Source organism: Symphodus melops (genome assembly GCF_947650265.1).
Source record: "Symphodus melops genome assembly, chromosome: 5".
In the NCBI taxonomy this organism is placed as follows: Eukaryota; Metazoa; Chordata; class Actinopteri; order Labriformes; family Labridae; genus Symphodus; species Symphodus melops.
The window spans coordinates 3,257,077-3,270,441 of NC_136695.1; the positions used below are offsets into that span (position 1 = coordinate 3,257,077).

The window sequence follows — 13,365 nt, forward strand, 5'->3', positions numbered from 1 at the left end:
CAGTGAAACTCTAATGGTTAGACATTAGCATTAATTTTTAACAACTTTGAAAATGCACAAAGAAATACACTCATAGTAGAAATGTTCTCTGTAGCTTGGAAACACAATGTTCAAACAGAGCCCGTCCTCGCTGGGTTATCGTCACCAAGACGAGCACACTGCTGCTACCTACCAAAGACTGTATATAAGCCACCACATGCTAGCACAAGCTAACGCTAACTCCCTAACAGGCCAACTTCACATTCACGGGTAAAATCATCCTCATTTTGGAACAAACCTGTCGTGATATCTTCTCTTCTTTGCTGCTCTCACATGCACGAGTTTGAATCGTGCCAAATCACTGGAGTGTCTCACCGCTGCACAGAGGAAACACAGCCGCTGCCTGCTCAGAGTACAGAGGCCATGCAAGTGCAGTTAAAACCAAAAACAAACAAACATGAAGTCAGAACACAGCTTGAGTTCAATAACTCTTTAAAAAGAGATACAGGCACATGTGAGAAATAGACCTATAATGACTTAATCAGCACATATAGACATATTCATCTAAATACCAATTAGCAGCGTTTTCCAGTAATGAGAGCTCTGCTAATCAGAACAGTAAACACATTTCTATGCAGTTATGGTGATCCGCTCAAAGCCAATTCAAACCTAAATGCAATACTTACTCGGTATACATATTCTGCTCATGTTTGTTTTGTTTTACAGCTTCAAAGTCGTCACAGAACTATAAGGCCGTTTTGATCCGGTGATTCAAAGATATTCCAGGAGAAAACAGACTTTATCAGTTGTTTTTATATTTTCTCTCCACAGACTGTTAGAGGACTGTTTGTGAAATCCTCCTGATCTGGTTGTTCACACATGCATCCCCCGGGTGTGTGTGTGTGTGTGTGTGTGTGGGGGGGGGTTAGATAGAATGCAGCCACAGACATCGTAAGGGTCATGCATATACAGTCTACAGTCGTGCAGGGATCACTCGACCTCTTCCCTCTCGCTCCTGCCTCCTTCTCCAATCAGCTGACTCGAACAGAATCCTCGGAGACCGGCAGGAGACGTGGCCGTTTACATGCACACATGCAGCTCCTCCTGTGAACATCAGGAGTTTTCTGCAAGTGTGATGATAACGTCAAAATGCAAATTGACAAAGTGTGAGCGTTTGCATTTGTGCCATGTAGATCAAATTTAACCCTTTGTTTTCCAGAAGTCCATTTTCACAAATCACAGGCGAGACGTTCGGACTCTGCCTGAATCTCTTTCTCTCTCCCCACGGTTGACGACCTGCGTGAAACTCCTCGTCACGTTTGTTTTCTCGAAGCGGTCTGACACACAAACATTTATCAACTAAGCCAGAGTGCTCAGGTGTCAGCATCCTCACGTGTCTCCGGATAAGAAGTTAAACCCAGTAGGTTTTCAGTTCACTCGACATGTTGTTGGTCTCGTCATGATCTAAAGGAACCAGCCGCGCAGCGATCAATCGTTCATCTGAAGATACGCCTCCTGTGCACTCAGGCTCTGCATGGTGCACGCAGGAGGAAGTGAGGCCATGCTGGGAGAAAGTAGCTCCAAATGATGTTGATTTCGAAAACAGAAAAACAGAACCTTGACTTTGCTTTTGTGTCTCTCTACTTGAAGTAAATCCTGAACCTGGTTTTTGCACTGTGCTGCAAAGTTCACATTACATAAACACACAGAGCGCCATTTTTATTTTGGATACACACACACAGAGAAAATATCACTTTTATATATATATCTGAGTGCAGACGTTTACTCTACACCCCATGGACCTTTCACATGAATGAAACACAAGATTCTTTTAACACGAGGTGATGTGATTTTAACCTGCATGTTTTTGGATAACACAGCTAATGTTTCAATAGGTGCATTGACAGTTTGCAAATATTTCTTTGCCTCTTTTTTTTCCTTTTTTTTGTATGAATGTTTAAAACATCATTGCACTTAAAAAAATCTCAGGTCTTGAAACTTTTTTACATGAGAATTTTACTTTAGGCGTCATATTGGTGGCTGAGAACTGGAGTTACAAGGGTATGAAACTGATCATTAGAGTCAATCTGAGTCCTTCCGCCCATCTCCTGGTGTTACTCGCTCGCTCTGACCTCCCCTGTTTTGATCCTTTAGGCTCTCCGTACAGAGATAAGATCACGATTGCCATCCTGCAGCTTCAGGAGGAAGGGAAGCTGCACATGATGAAGGAGAAGTGGTGGCGAGGAAACGGCTGCCCGGAGGAGGAGAGTAAGGAGGCCAGCGCCCTCGGGGTGCAGAACATCGGAGGGATCTTCATCGTCCTGGCGGCCGGACTCGTCCTCTCGGTGTTCGTGGCGGTGGGAGAGTTCCTCTACAAGTCCAAACAGAGCGCTCAGCTGGAGAAGGTAAGACGTCCTTTTTTGGCGTTCATCTCTGCATTGTTTTAAAGCAATGATAGCAGAATTTCTTACCATATCTCATGGCAAAGACGAATACATCTTTAAATGAATGCTAAAAATGAAACAAAATATATGCTAAATATTTTTATTTTTGTTTGATCATTTTATAGAATTTAAATAAATAATCTGTTTGCCAATTAGCGGAACATAACACACAATAATGACATAATGTCGTATCATCTGCAGGAAGATAAGGGTTGGTTTCTTTGCATTTATTCACTTAGGCCCAATGGCGACAACGAGATAAGAAACGTGAGGAATTCTGCTGTCACCATGGATCCAAGCTAGACTATAACCACCATCTCAAATGACCTCAAGAAACACTCCAGAAACTGTTTTTTATTGTTATTATCTAATATGAGTCAAAGCTACCCAAACCTCCTGAGCTGTGTGTTTGTTGTTCTCCTGACTCTCCTGAGGGACGGGGAACACTTAAGAGCAGTTTAATAAAAGTGCTGGCAGTAACACTCAGCTGCACCACGGGCACATGTATTGCAAATGTTTGCTCTGCTGCATGACCCACCCTCCTCAACAGCCACTAACACCCCCACTCCCCCCACCACCACCCCCTCCGCTGTCCATCTCCACTCTGCAAACCACCATCCTGCTTCAACTGTAACTACTCTCACTGCTCATATCTGTGGCCCTCAGCCCACACAGATCAACAAAAACACAACAACAGATTGTGTTGTTTGACTGGGTTATCACAGCAAACATACTGACACTGAAGAGTTTAATGACCTGCACCAGCCGAGGAACACCTGGGCCGACTTTCAAAACGAGAAAACGCCACTGAAAGGTTTTATATTTGCAGCCTTTAAGAGGTAAAATCTCCTTGATGTCAAAAGAAATGACAATGCTGCATTCCTTCTTTTGACCTGAGGGGGGCGACTTCACAGCGTGCAAAAAGCAGCTCGACTGTTAAATAACAAAAAGTCAACATTTCCCTCCTGAGTTTATGGTCTCAGTTTTCGCATCTTCTTCAAAACAGCATTTTGTAAATGATGGTCTCCTTTAGAGTCAAACACACGGCTAAGCTAACGACGCGGCTACCTGTGATTGACGAGTCGCTTCTACTGCAACCTGTCAAACCACGATGTCTGTGTAGCTTCTCAGTCATCCAGGTCATACATTTGAAGCTTGGTCCAAGGGCAACTGGGCCGGTCGAAGATCTTGAAGACGTTTCACCTCTCCTCTCAAAAGGCTTCTTCGGCTCCTCGCCATCTGCTGGACGACCCACAGGTGACTGCGTCTGCTTACGACTCCGGGCGCTGTGAGTCATCAGATGCTAATGATCCACAGAGGCTTACATTTCTAGCTCCGTGCACCCGGAACTGTAGAACTGAAGAAGTCTTTTGGAGGAGAGGTGAAACATCTTCAAGATCTTTGACCCGCCCAGTCGACAGAAACATCTTATCTGCTTTAAGCCACGCCCACTTCAGACAACAGGCAGCTCTCGTAGGGGGTTATAAATACATCATATAGCGAACATGTCTTTTGAAATGAATTGTTCCACAAACGTTCAAATGTTAAGTATGTATTATAAACATTATAAGTATATTATATATTTGTTAAAGCGATATGTTGTACAGCAATAGAAAATATTTACTCGTATGTATTTCTCAGTTAGCTGTTAGCTGATAATAAGAAAGAGATGAATCCTCCAAGGTATTCACATGAACAAACATTACACATATCTGAATTATATCTTAAACATTGCCCAATTACTAACATAGTTTAAGTTAAATATCCTCCAGGATCGTGCAAACAAATAGCATCGTCTGAGCTCTGGCTTATTAGTCAGATATACTTATCGAGCTATAATTGAGTGAGGCTGAATATCAGCGACTGCCCCAACAGACTCCAGGCCCTTTCAGACTCTGAGCTCAACTTCACATCGCGTAACCTCACCACTAGGCGGCGATGACCTAAGGGCGATAATGCATGTCCAGAGGCTGTTGTCCTTATCGAAGCAGCCGTGTGTTAGAATCTAGCCTCGGTCTGCTTTGCTGCATCTGCCCCCTCACTCTCTCGTTCCAACATTGCACATCTCTCTTCAGCTGTCCTGTCCAATCAAGGTACAAAGAACCCAAAAAAAGACCTGACGTCATGTCTCCAAAAAGCAGATCCAGGTCAAGGACATTTTTATTGTCTATTTTTTAACATGTGCAGGACATACAGAAGAATCGAAAAAAAAAATTCTCTCTGAGCCACGGTGTAAACTAACAGTAGAAAGATTTTAAAAATATATACAAAAATATAAAGGATAAAAATAAAAGTGGTGAGCCAGTTACTTTGGACATGATGAGCGCTGTGATGCTTTCGTTGTGTCTGAAAGAGTCTTGGTGTGCATTACACGTTTACAGGATCCAGCCTATCGTATCCCGTGGCTATAAGGGTACCAGGGTCATTATGTGATCCTCAGGGCGGCCTTATTGCCAGTGCTGCCTTCCATGTACACACATTATATGCCCTTGGCAATAGGACAATTAGCCTACCACCATAACGGTGCATTATGTAGTGCTGCAGGGCTGCATCATGTACCTGCAGTAGCATTAATGACAGATATTTAATGTTCATGTAGGATGTGGTGAAATGTACCTGGACAGCTGTATTGCCTGAGGAACCTGTGCAGTATATACATGATGTAGAAGTTGGGGCAATAGGGGCCATAAGTGATTGATCTGCAGCACCTTTATGTTTAATATAATGTTAGTGAAGCAGCGTCGACATATGGTGCTCCAGAGGTACATTATACATAATGTTGTACATTCATTAAAGCTTCATTAAAGGTTTATGTACATAATGATGCAGCCTAATTGAGAGGACATAACATAAGGTCACACATATCTGTAGGAAGCGAGCGTTCACCCACGACTCTGAACCCAGCGCACTACCGCTCGTCTTCCTGTCCAGGTGTCTGAATTATGAGCGGCCGTTATCACACCGCACAGTGGACTCATTTCATCACATCATGCAGAATGAAAACTAGTGTACAACACATGACCAGTGAGCAATATGTCCCATCATGCATTGCGGTACAAAAGGTTTAACGAGCAGAAGAAGAGGTTTGACTGCTCTCATCCGTGGCAGACGGACAAGCGAGGTCACAAAAACACAGAACAGTTCATATTTTGGGAAGTTTTTACAGAGTTGTAGACGCTGCTCTTTAAAGATTAAAGGATTTATTGATAGAGTAACGTCGGGTTCTTTTAACGATAGTAACATGCAGGAGAACATAGTCTGTATGCACAAATATATGAGTTATGAAATGAAAACATTTTGACGTTATTATAAATTCAGCATGTGTTTTTTATTTAGTTTTTTTTAGAAAATGCTAATGATACTCTTAGTTATCATTAAAATGAATGACATTATTTACTTGCATTGCTGCATATTTAGCAAGGCAGTGAGTGTGAGTGAGAGCGAATGTCCAAAATCTTATTATAATTTAATCAGCTCGCTCTATCGTCCTCTATAATAGCTCCTTGTGAAGGGAGCAGAAAGTAGTGAGTGAGTTTGTGATTTCAGACAGAGCATGTCAAAAAACATTTTAAAGCTCGACGTTCACAATTTTTCCGGGTTGGTTTTGGAACCACAATGTTACACCATCGTGAATACCCCAATTTTAATTCACTAGCCAACAAAGCAAATACAGTATTCTACTTTTATTTTCACATTAACTGAGAAGATGAACATGACACCAGGTTGAGACTAAATAGTGAAGACTGAGACCATCAACGTTGAAGGGGAAATGTTTACTGAGGTCATACTTTGTAACGCAGTTTCATACAGTAGAGTTTCTTTTATGCAACCACCAGAGTCGCCTCCTGCTGGTCATTAGAAAAAGTGCATCTTTGAGGCACTTTTACATGGGCTTCAATTTCAAAACCACTGGCTATGACCAATAATCACAATCAATGTGTCCATCATGTGGTGCTCAATATATTCTGAGCAGTTCTTATTCACATGGCAATAATGGTGATGAGTGGACGTAGTTATTCCTTATTCTAAAGTAAAGCAATCAACAGAGTGTAGATTAGGTACTGCAGGCCCAATAGTTTACTAAAATGGGTTGGTGAGTTAAACATGATGGACTACTGATAATTTATTACATACGACTGTTAGTATCTGCTTTGGTTGGTGCTGGGAGCTCCACACTGACACGCTCACTGGGTGATTTGTTGGTGTTTTAAATAGCAAACTAAATGTAGATTAAGTGCTCCTTTTTTCAGAAAGTACTTTTATATCAAGGAAAACCTGTACAGTCTTATCTAGCCTTGAACAAAGGTTGGGTTTCTTTCGTATCTTCTAGTGTAATGTGTATGCAAGTCTGTAATGGAGCATTTACATCAGGAGAGGAACCGCTCCACCACCACCGTTAATCCCCAAACAAGGTTATCCATCTCTTCAGTAGCAGCTAAATAAAGACAGACATGATGAATGGATCTGACAGGCGCCTTGCAGGCAGAAAACAGATAGTCTGGCAATTTTATTTAAATCGCCAAGGTTCATGTATTCAAACGATGCCACCCGACTTTTAAACCTTGTGTTGACAAATGAATTGCTTGCACTCATGTTTTGAATGCACAAATGCACTAATATCACGTTAAGGCACTCTGTGGACTTGTGCCTAATCGGACCACTTCAAAGTGTGACGGACTTAGAAACCGTCACTTAGATTAGGATTGCACATTGAGATTGAGATTTAATGTTCAGATGATATTTATATATAAGATCACTTCACGAGATAGGTTCATTTTATATACTGCTCATGTTTTTTGAAGGCTGTTTTTAATGCTGCCAATAATTAGTGTGTGCTGACTTGAAACACTTCTGAGAAAGTATTAAGACCATCACAGGGTACCAAGGCCCCCCACTGAAATGAAGAAAATTTAAGTTCTTTAAGGGGGGGGTTATGAACCATTTGAAGTTTAGTTTTTTAATAGAGTGGTTTTTCAAAACTCTTCGGGGGGTCCAAGTCGCTTCACTTTGATGTCCAATAACCCAATCTGCAGATTTCTGCTTACAGAGCTGAATACTCAGGTTGTACAAAAGACATGGAAGAAGCATTAATGACGTCACACATTGATTTGTGCTTCACAGATCCTAAAAGTGCCGTACCGACGTACGTGCTCTGGTAGCATTCTGTCAGTCACAGGTAGCCACACACTTAAATATATTCTGCTTTATTGACTATTTCACTGTAAACGGAACCAACATTTAAAAAGTCAATGAAGCGCTGACACCAGGCCATAAACTATGAGAGGTAGGGAAACTGTTCACTGGGTAATAAATCAAAAGACAAGTCGACTCTTCTCTGGTGGTCATAAATACAATAAGACTTATTTTTGCAGTCATTGGAGTCGCCCCCTAATGGCCTGTTGGAAGAATTCAGCCAAAATGAACTTCTGCATTTACTTCTCTTTTGAAATCAAGAAGCTCCTTCCACTTCTTTTCTACAGTCTGTGGTACCTGTGTACTTTTCGCCCTTAAGTCCAGCCCAACTTGAATACTTGCTTACGTGGCTTCCAAAGATGACCTCAGTGGGGGAACACAATAAGATTGCTTTAGATTTTCCACATGAATCTGTATTTTGGTGTCCACACTTGAACATCCAAAGTTTTGATTTGGTCTCTTTACCTGTATCTGTGGTGGAGAGTAATGAATCAAATGTATTTTGTCATCAAGCATTGGGCCGTAAAAATGGTACCAATCCATTTTTCTATGACCTTTTGAGAGGGAGGCCATGGTGTCACATGAGTAAGTTGGTCTACCAGCTGGGTATGGGCTCAGGGTTAGTCTGATAAGTGGGTTGGCGATGGCTTTAAATGGGCAACCCAGATGAATAAACCATGTCAACACAATTGCCTCAATAAACAATAATGGGTATTGGAAGGGTCCCAAGTTGAATACAATGATGTCATTTAAGCCTCTTAAAGAGCCCTTCATCAACCCATCTGGGCTTTCCCATGTTGAGCCTCCGTGGACTCAATGGACACATTCGACTGGGCCAATGTTGGCGCCCCGCATGGGCGTGCTGGCTCGGTACATCTGCACGAGGCTTTGGTATGGTATGGTGAGGTAATAGTTATGGGAAATATATCATGTTTAAAGCACAGTTAAGCTTAAGCAATGAAAACACTGTTGAGGTCAGAGAGAAATTACGTTGTTGTTTTTTTTGCATCACAAAGATTCTCCACCAGCCCAACCCCCACGTTGATACACTTCCTCGTACCGGCTGCCAATAATCGTAATCCTGCTGATATTTGGCTTTGTTTAACAAGTGAACTGTCGGCCTCTCGGGTATGTTAAAACACAGAAATGTTACCTACCTTAAAAAAAACAAAACTTATGCTAAAACAATATTAGCAGCTACAGTATGACAACATTTGTTGTGTTGGCCAAAATAAAATCCTGACCATCTAGCAAACACGCTGTTTTGGCTCCACTGGAAGAGGCCTAATCAGTGGTTTAATAGAATATTGTAAGTCGCTAACAAAAGGCTTCGATGAAAAATCCAAGTGACAACAATAACTCTTCCAACAAAGAAGCCAATATAGACCTACACAGCATAGAATCAATCTCTGGGGCGTTTCACAACAAATGAGGAATCCATTATTACACCATTTTATGAGACAAGATTAGATTGGCCTCCATTGACAAAAGAGAGCAGGATGATTCTCTTTTCATTTGTTTTTCACAAAGTCCAAACGTCATAGTTTCCTTGGGAAATCTACCGTTACTTATCAAAGTTTTCCCTTCTCTCGACAACAAGAGCGACATTCTGACTCTGACCAAAATCTCACAATGCAAATTCAGAGAAAGTAGTGGTTTTTGTTCCGACTGGCCCGATGCATTCATATGAGTGTGACATACAGGTGGTGTCCATTCGATCTGCGGTGACGGCACCTCAGTAATAACGGCAGCTCACGACTCAGGCTTTAAAACTCAAAATTATGACTCAACTCAAAGCACAGCCAGATCCATTTAGTCCAAATATTAAATGTGCACTTTAATGTGTAGCTTGTGCGTCCCACAGCCATGTGCTAATTAGTATCCGGCTAATCTGTTCAAAATAACCCACCAATTTTGTTATTTGTGAAAATCCTCCATATATTTTGTTTCATTGCTCGAGGCTCCTCATTTAATTGAATATCACTGACTCTTACAATACGGGATTGTTTTCTCACCACGGTGCTGAAAGTGTCAAGTTGAAAAATGTGGTGCTAAGCATCTCTTTGTTGTGTTTCGCATGCTTGACGGTGCACACCCCGCAATTTGCATTTTATAATTACTTCTGTTCTGTAATATTAGAAAGGAGCAAAAATTGCAGCTCGTCATTTCTATAATGGGATGAGCCATACGCCCTCGTACACACTAGGGGAACTCTAAATAGTGTTTTTAAAGGTTAAATAGACGTTAAGTATGTGTTTTCTCAGATTACTGCATTTACTAAACAGATTGTAATACCAGACGATGGAAGAACTGTCAGTAGGAAATATACACTTGTTACACATTTTAATAAAAGTATGAATAAACGTTTGATAACTTCATGAACTACAGACCTCTGTAGGGTTGTCAGTTTGATCAATCTAACATATCTGACTCCTTTGTTCTTTCTTTCTTGGTCTTGAGTGAGCGCCGTCGACATTATTTCACCACATTACATCATCACTTCATCCCTACGTGTCCATTGTATACGCGGCTTTTAAAAGTTTGATGTATATGTTGGTTGGCCTTCGGATCCACAGGCAGATGAGAGGGTAGAAAAGTCTCATTTCTCCAAATGAAAGACAAGAAGAGATGTAGTTTTTTATTTATTTTTATTCCAGCGTAGAATAAAGAGCGGAGCTGCTGGGAAAACAAATATACTTGGGATGTTCCCAATAGCTAGCCAAGTGTTAGCATCAGGGTCAGAGTAGATGACTGAAAATGGATATCACAGGTATAATTTTCTTTGCTCCATACGTTTCCTTTTTGGGAAGCGCCAGTAGTCTAGACTGAATAAAGGCGTAAAAAGCCACAAAATACAAACAAACAAACAAATCGTTCACTTATTTTACTGATACTGTAAAATCAGTCGTATTCTTCTTGACGACTTCCATCATGTTCAGCAAAGTGTGCAGTTCCTCTGCAGCTGTGTAGCTCTTTTAAATCTTACTGTTTCTTTATTCACCAAGTAGAGTGTGCAGTCCTGCTACCTGCTCACAGTAACACTGATATATGTAAAGTGCACACCCACAGATCGTGAACAATACTCTCACGTTTAGTTTGGAGACTTTTCAATATTTATTAACTAAACAGGAAACCACTGTTAATTTCTATGTATGAGTGGCAGCCTGGTCTGCATGGCGTTATATCCCAGCACCTTTAGTGAAATACAGTGAACGCTTGAAATAAAGAACTGCATGTGACTGGGCGTGACGGTTCATTCACACCCAGTCACATGCAGTGGATGATGTTGGCAGCTGCACTTGCGATCATGGTTGCATGTCTCAGTGTTTGTTGGTCACACCGCGCCCCCCCCCCCCCCCCCCCCCCCCCGATATTACTGCCCATTTCCACACAGTCCGTGCACGCTGCGGTCCGTCAGCACCACTGTCTTGCAGGCGCCGTACTCCACTGGGTCAGTCTGTGCAGCGTTAGTGCAGCAGCCACGAGAGGCTGTACACACATCACAGGAAAACTACAAGATCAGAGAAAAAGGACGTGCAAACAACATGTTGCTTTGACCAGGATTTGTTTTTCATTTGGAGTCTGTTTGAACTGTTTGAGTGTAAATTGTGTTTTTTTTTTTTTTTAATTGACCGTGGTGCTTTCAATACCGTCAGACGTTTTCAGTAGAAACAGGAGATGACAGCGTCGTGCATGGCGCTGACGGATTGTGGCTTGCACGGAGAATGTGGAAATTGGCCCATACACCTAAATGAACAGTCCACGAGTGTTTTTAAGTCACTGACGTTATAATGAATGTGATCTACTGTGTGTCCACTATGAACAAGCTACGCTAACTTTAGCAGTTTTTGCTTTACCTCGTGTGAATGTCTCATGACTACGGCATACATTTTAGGACATCCTCAGGTCTCAGACGAAGGTGTCAGACCTCAGACGAAAAAGCATCAGTTCTCAGGAAAACCTCCGTCGGGTGTCAGACCTCAGACTAAACGGCCTCAGATGAAACTGTCTCAGACTAAACGGCGTCAGACCTCAGACGAAACGGCCTCAGACGAAAAAGCCTCAGACGAAACGGCCTCAGACGAAACGGCCTCAGACGAAAAAGCCTCAGACGAAACGGCCTCAGACGAAAAAGCCTCAGACGAAACGGCCTCAGACTGAACGGCCTCAGACGAAACGGTCTCAGACTGAACGGCCTCAGACGAAAAAGCCTCAGACGAAACGGCCTCAGACTGAACGGCCTCAGACGAAAAAGCCTCAGACGAAACTGACTCAGACTGAACGGCCTCAGACGAAAAAGCCTCAGACGAAACTGACTCAGACATATTTATTTTATTTATTTTTAAATTCGAGGGGGGGGGGTGACTAAACGGCCTCAGATATAATTATTTTATTTATTTATATATTTTTAAATTGGGGGGGAAGCGGAGCGTTGCCGGGGAACATGAAACGTCATCAAGATGCGACCACAACAACCCTGGCGCGTCTATGGGCGCGGAATGAAAACTTACTTACTGTATTTTCATTCCGCGCCCATAGACGTGCCAGGGTTGTTGTGGTCGCATCTTGATGATCGTCTGAGGCTTTTTCGTCTGAGGCCGTTTCGTCTGAGGCTTTTTCGTCTGAGGCTTTTTCGTCTGAGGCCGTTTCGTCTGAGGTCTGACGCCGTTTAGTCTGAGACAGTTTCATCTGAGGCCGTTTAGTCTGAGGTCTGACACCCGACGGAGGTTTTCCTGAGAACTGATGCTTTTTCGTCTGAGGTCTGACACCTTCGTCTGAGACCTGAGGATGTCCTAAAATGTATGCCGTACATGACACTAACCTTGTTTTTATGTTTGTCAGATACAAACATGTACAGTGTGTCTGTGGCATGACGCACACTGCATACAAAGAGGAAGCAGTTCTCATTGAGTAGACTCCTCTGGCTCTAATAATAAAGATAACAAAGCCTTTTGCTCACATGCATGCATCTTTTTTTTTATCAATCTTCTCAGCTGACTGTGGGTGAAGACGGCAAACCGCGTTGATTTCTTTCATTTTTCCTTATCTCTACCGTTTAGTGTGCACTCTGATTTTTGGACGGGCAGGCATGTAAAACTCTGCTTTAATATGTCCTGCTTCAAAGGAAGAGCACAGTCGAGGCAAAGAGGGGCACTGTGTTAGATTTTTCAGTCGTCAGTGTGTGTTAAAAAATGCTCGAGAAAATGATCCTGCTAATTTAACCAAAGTAAAATCTTCAGAAAACCGATTTCGGACTCCATAATTTCCCACTAAATCACACGCCTCATAGACTGCAAATGGAGCATTTCTTTGTCATCTCCATGCTCGTCTGTCAGATTTCCATGATTACCATAGTTGTTCCCTTCCTCCCTGTCCTCCCTCTCCTCCGCCTCCTGTTCTTTTCTTTCCTCTCCCTCTCTCTCTCTCTCTCTCTCAGCTTCTCCTCCGCTTCCTTCTCCCGCTCCTTCTCCTCCCACTCCTCCTCCTCCTGCTGCTTTTCCCTCTCTTCCTGCCTGCTGCTGAGGCTGCCGCAGACTAACCTGACTCTCGGGGTGCAGAGACCACCAGCTGTGTGTGAGGAGCCCATCTCATGAAGCCAGCACACACACACACACACACACACACACATATTCCTGCATGCATGTATATGGAAGCACATACACACAAACACCAGCATACACAGATATGTCAGTGCTCAAAGGAACCATCCAATTATTCCGCTCGTCTGTCTCAGTTCGACGACAGATCG

At 42.6% G+C, this 13,365-nt stretch overlaps 1 protein-coding gene across 4 annotated transcripts in view; it reads left to right on the plus strand.

Annotated features, from left to right (window-relative positions):
- The window catches only part of LOC306823715 (glutamate receptor ionotropic, kainate 2), a 231,826-nt gene that overhangs the window by 210,718 nt on the left and 7,743 nt on the right, over positions 1-13,365 (plus strand). For 3 of the 4 annotated variants that reach the window (XM_079343484.1, XM_079343481.1, XM_079343482.1), the window contains 2 exons: positions 2,134-2,384; positions 2,663-2,690. In XM_079343484.1, the coding sequence (XP_079199610.1) occupies positions 2,134-2,384; positions 2,663-2,690 (279 nt within the window). The remainder of the gene's footprint in view (positions 1-2,133; positions 2,385-2,662; positions 2,691-13,365) is intronic. The other variant, XM_079343483.1, reaches the window with a different exon arrangement.